Below are 15,749 nucleotides of genomic sequence, written 5' to 3' on the forward strand. Positions count from 1 at the left end.
TGCTTGAGGTCAGGAGTTCAAGACCAGCCTGAGAGAGACCTCGTCTCCACTAAATAGAAATAAAAATTATCTGGACAACTAAAAATATATATAGAAAAAATTAGCCGGGCATGGTGGTGCATGCCTGTAGTCCCAGCTACTCGGGAGGCTGAGGCAGGAGGATCGCTTAAGCCCAGGAGTTTGAGGTTGCTGTGAGCTAGGCTGACGCCACGGCACTCACTCTAGCCCAGGCAACAAAGTGAGACTCTGTCTCAAAAAAAAAAAAAAAAAAAAGGTAGAGGTAACCCAGTGTCCATTAATGGATGAATGGATAAACAAAATGTGATTATACGTACAATGGGATATTATTCAGCCTTGAAAAAAGAGGAAATTCTGACACATGCCACAACATGGATGAACCTTGAGGAGATTATGCTAAGTGAAATAAGCCACTCATAAAAGGACAAATACTGTATGACTCCACTTATGTGGGTACCTAGAGTAGCCAAACTCATACAGACAGAGAGTAGAATGGTGGCTGGGAGATAGGGGGATGTTTACTGGGTACAGAGTTTCAGTTTTGCAGCATGAAGAGAGTTCTAGAGATGGATGGTGGTGATGGTTACACAACAATGTGAATGTACTTAATGCCACTGAACTGTACGTATAAAAATGGTTAAGATGGTAAATTTTTTGTTACATGTATTATACTACAATTTTTAAAAAGGTAGCTTTAGGCCGGGTGCGGTGGCTCACGCCTGTAATCCTAGCACTCTGGGAGGCTGAGGCGGGTGGATCGCTCGAGGTCAGTAGTTCGAGACCAGCCTGAGCAAGAGTGAGACCCCGTCTCCACTAAAAATAGAAAGAAATTATATGGCCAACTAAAAATATATATAGAAAAAAATAATTAGCTGGGCATTATGGCGCATGCCTGTAGTCCCAGCTACTTGGGAGGCTGAGGCAGTAGGATTGCTTAAGCCCAGGAGTTTGAGGTTGCTGTGAGCTAGGCTGACGCCACGGCACTCACTCCAACCCGGGCAACAGAGCGAGACTCTGTCTCAAAAAAAAAAAAAAAGGTAGCTTTATATTACTATTATAAATGAAAAACCTCTTGTCCTAAAGGAAAGGTCTCCATAAAAGACAATTATACCCCCAAGTACAGGGTGGCATTAATGTCACCTTAGATGCTGGAGCCTGCTAAGGCTGTGCATGGAGATCTCATCTCACTTTATTTAAAGGGGAGATCAGCAAGTGCCAGGGATGTGTTAAAAGCACTCTGGAATCAACTCTCTTCTTGACAAATTCAGAAGGACTGAAAGAGAGCCTTAAGGAGAGCTGCCTCCTCCCTGTTGATCTGACAGAGTGGTATCTGTGGGCCTCTAGAACCGTTTCTTAAACCAGGGGTCAGGGGTACCCAACACTTTAAATAGCCCCCCACACACACACTTGTAAGGACAAGGGTGTAGGGGCCATGAGCAGCCCAGGGCACGCCCAGTGGGGAGAGCAGAGCAAGGAGACCCTCATGGGGAAGAGCCCCATGCCAGTCCTAGAAGTGGCCCGGGCTGTTCCATCAAGAAATTCCAGGGTCTTGGGTGCTTGATCAGGAGTACCTTGGTCCCAAGGACTCCTTGCTCTATAGGAAAGGCCCAGATGGAGGAGGGCCAGAGTAGAGCCCTCTTTCAGTGCTGGGCCCAGGCTGAGGACCCCGTTGCTTTGGTCTAGGGGCCTGGTGGTAAGAGAATAGGTAAAAGCCGGTCTTAACAGGCCAGAGCACGGTTGATCCGGTGGAAGGTATAGAACAGGAGGGAGAAACTGTGAATGATGTCACCAAGAAGGCACCAGTAGACCTCTGATGTTTTGGCCTGCACTGCGTCCATGCCCTTTCCTAGAAACACTGCCTCATTTTTCTTTTGAGAAGCTACCTCTCTCCTTGAGTCTCAGTGCAGTTGGCTGGGCAAGGCTGACTCCACGCACTTCCCAGGACAGGAGGCCCGAGACCAGCCCTGGCTGTCAGAAGACGTCATCCTTCCTCCCCCACCTCCCCACATGGTGACATGATGCTGCGAGTTCCTGAAATCAGCCACACTTGAAGAGAGGCCCATTCTACCCCTACGTTTTTGCTTTGGAACGATGCATCGCTTTCACCGACATGGGGTGTGTGTGTGAGAGTGAGCGTGAGGCGAGGAGCAGAGCGCACCGCAATCTTCTGGGCCAGGGCCCCTGGCGGTTTTCATCTAGTCTACAGAGGTCACTCCCGACCACTGACGTCTCCCTGCAGTTCCGGGTCTAGTGAGCCCCCACGCTCTCACTACAGAGACATCCCCCATCCAAGATGTCAATTGTGTGACTTGCAGTTGACCGTTTGAATGTTAAATCTCTTACACATTTAATTTTAAATGTTTATTTTAAAGTTTTAACTGTTTCTCCCTTTGTTTTGTGTTCTCAAACATTCCCACACGCCCTTGGAGAGCTCCCGGGCCGCAGGCCCTGTGGCTGTCACCCACGACAGGCAAACAGGCCGGAGCGCGGGCCCCGCGGGCGAGCTGCCCCCTCCGCCCCTCGTGCGGGCGGGCGAGAGCGAGCCTCGCACGCATGCGCGGGGCGGCGCTGCCGCTCGGGCCTGCGCGCTGCCGTTGGGCCGGCGGCGGGGGGGGTGGAGGAGGGGGAGGGGCGGGGGAGGGTCGAGGAGGGGGGCGGGGCGGCGGCGAAGCGAGCGGGCCGTGCGCCTGTGGCGCTGCTTGGGGCGCGTCGTCCCTGAGCCGCTACTGCACCGGCGCCGCGTCCTTGCGAGGCTCCCCCAGCCCCTTGGAGGGCCCGACCCGGGGGGATGGAGAGGGCCCGCCCCCTCAGTCCTCACGGGAGCCTGAGGAGGCGACTGCGTGCGGCCTGAACCGCCGTCCCCGGCGAGGGGCCGATGGGCGCGTCTCCGCGGGCGGGCGGCGGATGTGAGCGCGGCGGGCGGCTGGCCCGCGGCGCCGAGGAGAGCCGTGCTCGTGCTTGGGCCCGTGCAGGCCGCGCGCGCGCGCCCCCGCCGCAGCCCCGGCCGCGCCCGCCCCGCCTCTCGGCGCCGGCCCCGGAGCCCGGTCCGCGAGCGGCAGCGGCGGCTGCCGGAGGGACGATGAGCGGCGCGGCGCGGGCGGGCCTGGCCCGGCTCGCCGCGGTCACGCTGCTGACCTGCGGCCTGTGGCCGGCGCGGGCGGACAACGCGAGCCAGGAGTACTACACGGCGCTCATCAACGTGACGGTGCAGGAGCCCGGCCGCGGCGCCCCGCTCACGTTCCGCATCGACCGCGGGCGCTACGGGCTCGACTCGCCCAAGGCCGAGGTGCGCGGCCAGGTGCTGGCGCCGCTGCCCCTCCACGGAGGTGAGTGCGGGGCCGCGGGGAGGGCGGCCGGGGCGCGGCGGGGCCTGCCCCTGCCCGGGACCGCGCGCCGCTCGGCCGACGGCCCTGCGGGGTCGAGGTTCCGTCGAGCGGAACCCGGCCTGCTCTCGGCTGCAGGAGGCTCCGAGCGCCGTTGGGTTTCCCCGGTCTTTTAAAAGACTTGGAACGTTCTCTTCTCGGCGTAAGTAGCTTGTTTACCAGAGGGCATAGAACTGCGAGTTTGCGGGGCCCGCTTAGACAAAGGAGGTGGTGCGAGAGCGCAGAACTAGTCCGTGGTGGATGAGACGCAGCCTGCGTTTGGGAATCGGCAGGTTTGTTCCCGAAATCCCGGACCTAACGCTGCGCTGCATCTCCAGTGCCGAGGCCGCTTTCTAAAGTAACAGCGTGTCGTGTTTGCAATGGTCGGAGGGAGGGGGGAGAACAGCATCTCCCTGTTGCTTTTGGCTCTTGTTCTGCCCCCGTAGTTTAATTGTAGTTTGACGCCTGAAAATTTCACATCGTGAAGAATCTGATGCTAGTTGGAAGTAGTAGCGAAGTCTTCAGGTCACGGTTGCCGACCAAGAAGGAAATAGGTAAAATTTTCAAGAATTGTCTTTGAAGCCGTTTGCCTTAACGTCATGTTTTTTTATACACCTGGGCTCTGTTCAGTTAATTATTTTGTGTAAAATGTATGTTTAAATTGCTGGTCACATTTTAAAGGAAAGGTTTTCCACGTCGTGTAATGTGATTTGTTGGGTTTTGGGCACTTCGAATTTTGGGAAATGCTATCTTTTCCACCCCCATTCTCTGAGAATGCCGAGGGAGGACTTTTCTTTTTTTTTAACTGCTATTCATGTTAGGATGACCTAAACTAGGCAACCTAAATAAGGTAATGGTGTTTGTTTTTATACTCTAAAATATTAACATATCATGCTCCTCTGAGATCTGTATTTGTGTGCTAAAGTACTGAGCTGTTTCTTCTTTGAGGTAGTCTGGCTGGGAAAAAGAATTACAGGAGGCTTTTACTGTAGCCTGTCTCCAACTTAGACTGGGCTTTTAAAAATACATTTTTTACACCAATAGTCAGGTGCTTAAGGTGCATGTGTCATCTCTACTTTGTTAAAAATGGCAGTTAGGATCCCAGCTTGGCCACAGAAACAACTTTTGTCTTGGGTTCATTCAGTAAATATTTGCGTGCCTGCTCTGTGCCAGTCACTGTGGTTGGGATGCATAATGTCTCCACACCATGTCACTAACAATGGTAGCCTGTTTTCTGGTGGGGGGGAACCGTGGAGTCACGTGGAAGGGTAGAAAGAGGAAGAGAGGCAAGCTGTTCTGGAGCAAGAGCTGGCCCTGTACAGTGTTTTGAAATCTGTGGTTTGTCTTTGAGGCTTGGTTCCCTCAAGCACCACAAATCCATGGCCCTAACTTTAGATTCTTGCCTCCAAAGTGTTCCATGTGCTTAAATTACTTGTTGCTTACCTGTCACCCCAGACAAAAGCCCCATCTTTGAGCAAGCGCCTTTTAGGTGTTTCAGTAGAAGGGTCTTGGGAACTAGAATAGCTAATGTGCACTGATGCGTGGATGAAGGCTAGTCTTAACTCCCCTCTCACTGGGGAAGAGCGTCATAGGATTAAAGGTTATGAGTCAGACCTGTGCTGTATGCCTGTTGTGTGACACTGGAAAAGTAATTCTGCCACTTAGTCTCAGTTCCCTCATCTGTAAAATGGAATGATGAAGTACTTGACTCTTAAGGTTGTTCAGAGATTTAAACGGTTTCTTAATTCTGGAAAGAACAGATTTGTTAACCTAAAGGAATCTCTAAATTGGTAAGGTTTTAGACACTGCAACAAAACGAACAAATTTTCTTCACACATGTGATCTTTCAGTCCAGCAAATACTACTTGAAATCCTAATGTCAGCACCAGTCAAGGAACTGTGGAAGGAGGAGGGGCAACAGCCATGAGAAAACATAATCTCTGTCTTTCTAAAGCTTACATTCTCATGGGGGGCTTTATAAGTTAGTCTGCCTGTAAATTGTTTCTAAACCTATGAGTTTATGTGAAATCCAACAAGTTGTGTTTTTGCAGTAGAAACTTAGGAATGTTTTTTAAAAGCGGAATGGTGGTAGAAATCTGTTAAAATTATTCATGTTTAAAATAATGATTTAAAATTATAACAATATTTGGGTATTTTATGTTGTCTTGATTTAGTGAGTTTCAAACTTTTTTACTTTTAGAAAAAATATTGCATTCCTTATGACCTTTATGCTCTTATAATTTTAAGTTGAATTCTTGACATGTTTATTGAGGATTTAATGTGTGTTGACCACTAAGCAAAGTGATGTTCAAATTACACAAACAGGAAAGTTATGAGGCAGATTCCTGGCTCAAAAACAGCCGTCGTCAATAATGTGAAATTCATGAAAATTCATCTCGAGGCTAGGTGTTTGGTAGAAATGAACATAAAGACAAAAGAACTTTAAAGTTTTCGTGGAGCTTTAAAATAATGGCTCATTTTAAATCTTGCTCTGTGAAGTTAGAAACTTTTCTGTTTTGCAGTGCTGCTACTATCAGGTGTGTATGAATTACTCAATAAGATTTATTTGTCCTACACCTTTAAAGGGGCAAATTGGCAATTTTTTCTCTTAGGCACTTTGATATTTTAAAAGTACATTTTGAAAAGTGTTACACTTTATATAGTATACTTTATGAAGTACTTCATAAACAAGTGTTATACTCTGAAAATATGTTTGTCATTAAGTAGAATGCATTGATGAGTTGAGATACATTTGTTTGGGGCTAACAAATTTCATATTTTAAGTGATAATTCATTTTTAGAAATGGAGTTTTAAAGGAGTATGTCTTGTATTTATGTGTAGATCACAGTTGCTTTCTTACTACTTATTCATATAGTAAGTCTGTGGAGCAGACATGGTAAATGTGCTTTATGTGTATGCACACTAACTTTTTGTTTGAGCCCAGAGTGGGGGTTGGGAGAGGAGAAAGCTCTGTGTTGATGATGTGATTATGCAGATGTGCTGGTGGGAAGAATTTGGTATCCACCACTCTTTGCTTTGCATAGAAATTTTCAGGATTGGGTGTTACAGCCTTAGAGAACAATTTTACCCAATGATAAACCTTTTAGCTAACTTGCTGACTGTAGGGATGCAATAAAAATTTTTAAAAAATGAATCTTAGATTTTTATGTTTTAAGAAAGTGATCCTATTAAATGAACCCTTTAATGGTTCCTTTAATGAACCTGAATTGGTTTTAGAACTTCTCATAAACAGTGAAGGAGATTGATGTGAAACAGGAGTTTGGGTGAAAGGGGTCATAATGTTAGAATTCATAAGGGCAGAGGCCGGGGCTGTTAGACATAGAGATTTGAAAATATTCACAGGAAAAGTACATGTGTGATCCTGGGAGCAGGGACTCTGAATATTCAGAAGGAGAATTCAGAAAGAGCTGGAGACTCTAAAAACTGAATTCTGACCTAAATTAAATAACCAGGGAAGAAGAAAAGGAGAGGCATACAAAATTATATTGAACTTCGCAGCTTTGATGATGTTTTTACATACTGTTTTTCGTTCACTTTTGGATGGTTGCCATTAGCATATAAATATTAGAATATTTTTAAAAAGACACTCAGCCTCCCTACCAAATCCTTATCCTGCTGCCAGCCCATTTCTGTGTTTCTCTTAGGGCAGAGCCTCTCGTAAGTGTTATGTACACTTACTGTCCCAGTTTTTCCTCCTGCTGTTCTTTATATTGTGAAGGTCTTTGATTGCTGTGCCAGTGATTTTGATAAAGATATGGTATATTTAACTGATACATTTGATGACACAGTCAGGATTCCAGAGATCTCAACGTGTAGGATGATGGGCTAGAGCTAAGAAAAAAAGTTAATGGGAATGAATATATAGTCCTGAATTTGAGTTAAAAGAAAAATCACCTGTCTTGAGGGGACATGAGGCTTTGCTGCATGTCACCAGCAAAGCCTGTTTGCTCTCCCTGACCTTGCCCTGTCCAATCTCGTGCTGCATTTGGGCATCTGGATCTAGGGCATCAGCAGTCCCACTTCACATGGGCCAGACACACCTTTAGTTTGTGTTTAGTTCTGCATACGAGTTTTAAGAGATGAACAAACTACAGAGGAAGCATCATTTTGAATGCTGTAAAAGGGAAACCCTTCATTTGAAAGGTTAGACTAAATAGCTTCTAAGAGCCCTCCACCTATATACCAAGACAAATCTTTTTAAACAAATCTGCCAGAATATACCCGTTAAAGAGAGTGGTGTTCTTTTCAAACCTGTCACACTGGGAGAGTGTGTGTGTACATATATATGGACATCATATGCAGCAATGAAAACATTAATTTAAACATCGTTAGCATTGGTTTTGTGAGATTATCTTTTTGAACAATTAAAAATATCTGCAATATATCAAATCTTTGTCTTTTCTCAATAGATTTGAATTTTGACCATAATCAAAAGTTATTCAGAGACAGTTGTGTTGAATAACGTGCCTGCCTAAACGAGGTATTGACAGTTTTGTTTAAAAAAGAAAGAAAGTATAAAGAAAGAAACTTATTGTTTGTATGCTTCTGAACTCTTTCTTTACATAATTCTCAAAAGAGGAAATCCAGCCATGTCCACATCAGTGGGATGAATGGATAGTCTTCAGGAGTAGTTCTTTTAAGTATAGTAATCTTGGTTTATTGACAAAATGAAACTATTAAGTTTTTCAAGAACACTGACGTTTGTTTTGTCAGCCTTACCTGTTTCAAGTACTAGGCATTCGTGGCTTTTCATAAACCGTATTAGTGTAGTTTTCTTCACTGTTAGTGGCAATTATGAATAAAACAAAAGGAATCCTGCAGCTTCACACTTCAAATAAATAAAAAGGTACTTAATAAGCACATACTCTGTGCTTGTGTTGTGCAAATCCTGTGTTGTGTGCCGAACACAAGGTATTATGTATAATTCCTGCCTGAGAGAACTTGGTTGTCTTATTGTCGAGATCACTTTTGTCTCGGTAGCACAGCTAGGACATGCTACTGTAAAAGCCGGTACAGGCTGTTTTCAGCTTACAGATGGATTTAGTTCTAAAGCAGGGGTCTGCAAACCATAGCCTGGTGGCCAGCAACTTGTTATCGTAAACAATTTTTGTGGAACACAGCTATGCCCACTTGTTTACATGTTGTGTGCAGCTGCCTTTGTGCCACAGCAGTGATTGACTGGTTGTAACAAGAGCCTCCGTGGCCTGCAAGCCTAAATAAAATATTTACTCTCTGGCTCTTTAGGAAAAAGTTTGATGATCTTTGTTCTAAGCGTTCATTTATAGCTTCCCTTTAAAGATTCTCCTATTGAGGATTTGATTCCTAAGTTATCCCAAACTGTGAGCTCCTGAAAGTTAGGTGTAATGTCATCTTTGTTTCAGCCAAACATCTAGACTGTGCCTGACACTAGCAAGCCACTGGAGCGTGCAATTGCTTTTAATCTTGCGGGACTTGGTCTGCTACTGAAACTGATGGCAGTCAAGACATAGAGGGGATGAGGGCAACAATGGACAGAGGATACTATGGGGCCTCTGGTTTTTTTTTTTTGAGACAGAGTCTCATTTTGTTGCCCGGGCTAGAGTGCTGTGGCGTCAGCCTAGCTCACAGCAACCTCAGACTCCTGGGCTCAAGCGATCCTCCTGCCTCAGCCTCCCAAGTAGCTGGGACTACAGGCATGCGCCACCATGCCTGGCTAATTTTTCTATATATATTTTTAGCTGTCCGTATAATTTCTTTCTATTTTTAGTAGAGACAGGGTCTCGCTCTTGCTCAGGCTGGTCTCGAACTCCTGAGCTCAAACGATCCGCCCACCTCGGCCTCCCAGAGGGCTAGGATTACAGGCGTGAGCCACTGCGCCGGCCGGGCCTCTGGTTTTTGTGCTAAATTGTAAATGACACAGAGACCAGAGGAACAAAAAAAATTATTTGAACTTGTCTAGAAAGGTTTCATTGAAAATGTGGAATTTGAACTCAAATTTGGGAACTTCTGCTTCCACTCATAATAGAGTAACAGCACTGGGTTACATTCCCACCTTAATTTACTTGAAAACCTAAGTTATTTATGAAATAGCAGTTTTAGAAATCAATTAATAAGCAGCACAGGATAATGATCCCTGAGAAGAGGGAAATAAACAAGGAGCCCTATCATTGGCCCAGCTTATTACCTGGAGAGGGTTTCCAGGCTGCAGTGCAGGAAGGAGGAACCCCAAAGTAGAGTCTGGTGGTCTTCCTGAGTTCAACAGACAGAGTTCAGAGGCTGAGGTGGCGTAAGTGTCCAAGACAGGACACTGGGAAGATGGGAGTTGCACAGGAAAGCCAGCTCTGGATTGCTACAGAGGGGTCCCCTTGAGGGTTTGGTTTAGCATGAATCTATAGATTTCATGAAGAAACTGCCAGAGGCTGGGGGAGAACTGCCAGAAACTGGCAGGTGGAACAATTCTTGGAGTTCACACAAGGCTAGAATAGTTAATACTCTTGCTCCTCAGAGTAGAAAGACCTCCTAATGCACAGGGCACGGACTGATGCCAAATTAGCCCTGGGATTCTCCTAACAAAGCTTAAAAGCAAACCATAAGAAGATCCTACTGACTCTAATCTGCTGATCCCAGAACAAAGCCCAACAGTATTTAAAGGAATACATCAAAATCCAGCTCCTAAAAACATAAAATTCAAAACCAGCATCCAATCAGAAATTACCAGACATGCAAAGAAGCAGGAAAATATGACCCTTAACCATAAAAAGGCCCAGAAATTACATAAATGACAGAATTGCAGATGAGGATGTTGAAACAGCTATTATGAATAATAGTATGTTCACAGAGGTAAGGAAAACATGAATATGAGGGCAGAAATGGATATAAAAAAGACACATCAGACTTCTTCTAGCAGTGAACTCAGCTAGGTGTGGGATTTATATTCACAGAAAAATGAAGATGAAAGAGTATAACAAGAGGATGAGAATTCCTGCTGTGCTCTCAGTTTACCCCAGGTAGTAACGTAGCTGACATGTATTGGGTGTGCACTGTGTGCTGAGGATGGTGCTCGGTCTTTTCCGTGGATCACATTTACTCCTCATGGCAGCCCTGGTGGCACTCTTAATCCTCCCTTTCTGGATGGGCAATTCACAGCACTCCAGACTCTCATTAGTGCCTTTTTTGCTTATGGCACTTAACATGATTGGAAATTATATATCTTCTTTGTTTCCGAGAGTGGGGATCCTGTCTCTTGTGTTCACTCTTGCATATTCAGGGATTAATGTGGCACCTGGGACATAGGGTGGTGCTGAGTGAGTGATTAGTGTTGGGTGAATTAAAGAGAGTGAGGTAAGTCACTGGCTCTGTGGCCTTGGGGACTCAACAGAGCTGGGCCTTGCTGCAGGTCTGTTTGACGTTAGTGCCCACACTTGCACCACTTGTCTATACTGCTTCCCAAGTGGGTTTAGTAAATGATGACGCATCCACCCAGTGGTCTGTTACACAGCCATGAAAGGGGATCACTGTGAAAGCTGTGCATGTGCCACAGAAGTAGAACACAGTGGCAGTGACTATGACTGCATTAAATTTACTTACAGTGGACAAGGACGCAAAGTAATATGCTAAAATAAAAATGGTTATGTTATATTGATTAGATCATGAAAGACATTTCTCTATTTGAAAAAAAATAGTTAATTTTCACCACAAAAGAGAAAAAAATCTTCATGAAAGAAAAGGCATGGGAGAGTTGTGTTTTCTGAACAGGTTACCAAGAACAAGTAAGTCTCTGAAGGTTGACTTTTTATTTTTTAATTTGCTAGCTTCAAGAAAAAAGGACTGAATCCCAAGCATTGCTTAGGATAAGTAGGGAACTGGAAGATACTAGGGATATGTTGAAAAAGGCATGATTTTTTTCCCTGGTAAGGAAAGAGGAACTCTGGACCAGGACTACTTGGTCCAAATAGGAAGCACGCAGTTTGTGAATCCTAGAAAGGGAAATGGAATCCTAGTGCAGGACTTGGCTTTTTTGTGAATAGTATTTATATGCTTATGATGTTAATGCTTCTACTGGTTTTGTTGGTTTTCCTGGTTTAGAATTAATCTGTAGTTAAAGTGCAGAAGGCTTAATTCTAGGTACCGAGCAGAAACCTTGAGAATATACAAACATAGATGGAAAAGGTGGAGGAATGGAAGAGAAAGAAGAGATGTTAGGGCCAGGTGAGGGAGCCAGTATATTCATCTCATAGGGTGGGGGGATTCAAGGGATAGTCCGTAGTTGCACAAACCAGAAAGGTTTAACCACAGAGGAAAATAATGAAATAATAAAATCAGGAGAAAGGGGACATGGAAAAGAGTAAGTGAGCAGAATCCTGATTTTTGACATCAGGTATCCACAGATGATGTCCAGAGTCAACAAACCAAGAAATGATGGCTATAAGCCAGTTTAGAACTGTGGGGACAGGCCACCAGAGGAACTAAACCCAGTTGAAAATGGTTGCCTCTGGGGACTAGGGACAGGTGGGATGGATGGGGCAGGTGCACTTCCTTGTAGTCATTGGATGAGTTTGCTGTTTTTCTAGAAGCATACAGTAAGATTCCCACTCTTTCCCCTTTGTTCACTACAAGTGAATCTGCTAATTTTTTTTCTCTTTGGAAGAAGCTCCTTATTTTCCAACATCTGAGCTCTTCTCTGACTCCAGTGACGTGCTGTGGAACTTAGGACTCTGCAGAAACTCTGTATTTTGTAAATACAAAATTTCCATCCGGGATGAGCCACGCACCATTCACCTCCTTGCTTCCTGTAACTAAGCGGCTGAATGTTGCTAGAACAAAATTCTAGAACCCAGCTGACTGAGGTTTGAGATCATACATTTTAAACAAAACCAGTGGGCACTTAACAATGTCCAATAATTGGAAAATGTTTTCTTGTAAAGAAATAAGACAACCCACTGAGATGAGAATATATTTTCTCTCCATGTGCCTCCTATTACCTCTTCCTGTACCTTTATTTTTGGCCTAGACATCTCCGCTGAGCTCTAGATTCATACATTCGTCTGCCTGCTGTCTTTACTTAAATGTCTCAAGGACATCTCTAAATCGATAGGCCCCGAATGGAGCTGTGACTCTTTTTTTCACCTCCCAATCTGTACAACTGCTCCCCAATCTTTTCCATCTTAGGAAGTGACATCGCTTGTTATTTAAACAGATTTGGGAGTCATCCTTGCTGCTTTTTTTCACATTTCACATCTAACCCACCCTCTACAACTTGCCTTTGCCACTGTCTGTCTCCTGCTTGCCATTTTCACAGCTGCCGCCTTTTCCAGGCAGCTCTCCTTTCCTACTCATTCTTGGTCTCTGCTTTTTCTCATAACTTCTGTCAATCTTTTCTCCTTAGAGCAGCCAAAATGATCTTAAGGTTCACCTGGTCCTGTCACTCCTTGCTGAAACCCCGTCAGTGGCTTCCTGTCACCCTGAAAATGGACATTGCAGCCCTTCTCCGTGCTCTCTGGGTGCTCACTGCTTGATCTAGCTCCAGCGTCCCTCTCCCTCCCTCCAGCCATCTCACCCTTGCTCACTGGAAACCGTCTAACATTCTTTCAGTTCTTGGGCTTCTAAGTTTTCTTTACAGTATGTATCTTCTGGCTAGCATCTCACCCACCTCCACCCCCTTCTCCCCTACACAGTGTTTGCAGTATTAGTGGAGATTTACAAAAGTTCTTTGTTATGTATAATGGTCAGTTAAAGGGACAGAGACATGGGAGAGGAGTTATAGAATCTCAGAACTTAAGGGTCATCAGTGATCAACAAGTTTAGCCTCTCATCTGAGGCTTCAGCATTCCTATCAAATGATTGTACAGCTTAAGCTTGAACAAATGCAGCAACAGGAATCCACCACATTCATCTCTGGAAAACTGAATGTTAGTGTTTTTCATCTGAAAAACAAAATTGGTTCAGGTATTTAAGACCGTCATTAATTTCCTTGTCTGACTCAAGTCCTGTAACCTTTAGGCTTCATATCCCTATTTCTTTTGACCATTGTTAGTAAAATGGTATCTTAAACCTCAGAATGCATTTGTCTATTAATATCCCACTTAAAGGGTGTCTTGGGTTGCTGTGGCCTGAATGTTGGTGTCCCCACCAAATTCATATGTTGGAACTTAATCACTAGTGGGATAGTATGAAGAGGTGGGGCCTTTAGGAGAGTGTTAGGTCATGAGGGCAGAGCCCTGATGAATGGGATTAGTGCCCTTATAAAAGAGGCTGAAGGGAAGGAGTGTGTTTGCCCTTTTCCCCCACGTGAGGACGCAGTGAGAAGCGGCATCTGTGAACGAGGAAGTGGACCCCCCCAGACACTGAGTCTGCTGGTGCCTTGATCTTGGACCTCTCAGCCTTTAGAACTGTGAGAAATCAATTTATGTTGTTTATACGTTACCCAGTCTAAGATACTTTGTTATAGCAGCCTGAACGGACTAAAATAGGGAGGGTTGAATGGTGTCCCACAAAAATTCATGACCACCTACAACCTCAGAATGTGACCTTATTTAGAAATAGAATCTTTGCAGATGTAATTAGTTAAGGATCAAGATGAGATCATACAAGTTTCGAGTGGGCCCTAAATCCAATGACTAGTGTCCTTATAAGAAGAGGAAAAGATGTAGAGAGACACAGAGAAGAAGGTCATGGGGAGAAGGAGGTAGACAGAGATTAGAATTATTATGCCGTAACCAGGGAGCCCCAAGGATTGCCAGCAACTGCCAGAAGCTGGGGGAGAGGCTTCACATGTCCCTCGAACCAGAAGCAACCAATCCTGCCAACACCTTGGTTTTTGGACTTCTGGCCTCCAGAACTGTGAGACAATAAGAAAGATTGTGTTGTTTGAAGCCACCAAGTTTGTGATAATTTGTTATGGCAGCCACAGGGAACTAATATAAAAGGAAACCCAAAAGTGAATACAGTATTGCAGGTTTCATTTCGCCGATACAGAACAGAGTGGAACTGCTTTTATCCGTCTCTCTGGACATATACCTAAAGTCATATGAGTTATTTTGGTCTTCCTAATCACTGACTCATACTGAGCTTCCTGTTGATTAAATCGTCAGAGTCTTTTTCATAGAGGCTGTTCCTAAGCTGTGTAATTTTATCTTTGCTAGATTCAGCATGTTCATTCAGCCTTTCAGGATATTTTTTGAATCCCGATTTGTCATCCACAGTCTTTACTCTTTCTAACACCTTGTGTCACTGGTGAATGTCGTGAGCATACTTTGTGTAGCTTTATCTCAGTTAGTGGTTCTTAACCTTCTGGGGTTAAAGATCCCCTTTAAGACTTTGAAAGCTATGGACCTTTCTGCAGAAAATACATATTTTTATAGGTATGCACAAAATTTTAATAAGGCTTAGGAGGTTCAGTTGCCTCTTGAAGCCCCAAGTGGTCCAAGGACCCAAAATTAAGAACCCCTGCTCTGAGTTATTGATAAAAGTACTGAAGAGTGAATTAACAGACCCTTATAGTGTGCTGCTAAAAACCTAGGATGACTGATGTTATTCTCTTAATCAGCACTCTTGGGAGGTGGGCATTTCACAGAGTTTTCTAATTCACTTTATTGACTTGGCATTTAGCATGCATTTCTTTGTCTTATGATATCATAAGGGACCTAATCAAATGCTTTGGTGGAGAAAACAAAAAGATTCTCTGTTCCTTCTTGGCTAGGCCAGGAGCCAGGACAGGAAAGGAAAAGAATCTTTCATGGCTTAGCCATAGTGTGTTAGTTTCCTATTGCCACAAATGACCACAAACTAGGTGGCTTAAAACAACACAGATTTGATTTTTTTACAATTCTGGAGGTCAGAAGTCCAAAATGAGTTTCACTGGGCCAAAATTAAGGTGTTGGCAAGACTGCATTGCTCCTGGAGGCTCTAAGGGAGGCTCCGTTTCCTGGCCTTTTTCAGCTTATGGAAGCTGCCTGCGTTCCCTGGCCCGTGGCCCCTTCATCTTCAGATCTGTCTTTTCAACCTTACGCTTCTCTTGTCCACATTTAAAAGACCCTTGTGGCAACATTGGGCCCCCCCATGTAGTGCAGGATACACTCCATCGTAAGATCAGCCTGTTAGCCACCTTACTTTCATCTACAACCTTAATTCCCATTTGCTGTGTCACCTCACATGGTCACAGGTCCCAGTACTTAGGCTTGGACATCTTTGAGGGAGCCGTTAGTTTGCCTACCACACATAGCAGACCTGTGCTAGCACCCGGTCATTACAGCTTTCTCTTCACAGTGTCCGCAAAGTATTCCTTGAATAATCATTTCTGAAATGTGGCTAAGGAGTAGCTGTATCCCAGTGGCTCCCTTGTTGGCATAGTTCACCTTCGCTCTTTTGTA

At 44.8% G+C, this 15,749-nt stretch overlaps 1 protein-coding gene across 3 annotated transcripts in view; it reads left to right on the forward strand.

The window, feature by feature from the left end:
* The first annotated feature begins 2,683 nt into the window (after positions 1-2,683).
* The window catches only part of RNF130 (ring finger protein 130), an 87,936-nt gene continuing 74,870 nt past the window's right edge, over positions 2,684-15,749 (forward strand). For all 3 annotated transcript variants that reach the window (XM_045527717.1, XM_045527718.1, XM_045527719.1), the window contains exon 1: positions 2,684-3,344. In XM_045527717.1, the coding sequence (XP_045383673.1) occupies positions 2,894-3,344 (451 nt within the window). In that variant the 5' untranslated portion in view covers positions 2,684-2,893. The remainder of the gene's footprint in view (positions 3,345-15,749) is intronic.

Source organism: Lemur catta, chromosome 16 (assembly GCF_020740605.2).
Source record: "Lemur catta isolate mLemCat1 chromosome 16, mLemCat1.pri, whole genome shotgun sequence".
In the NCBI taxonomy this organism is placed as follows: domain Eukaryota; kingdom Metazoa; phylum Chordata; class Mammalia; order Primates; family Lemuridae; genus Lemur; species Lemur catta.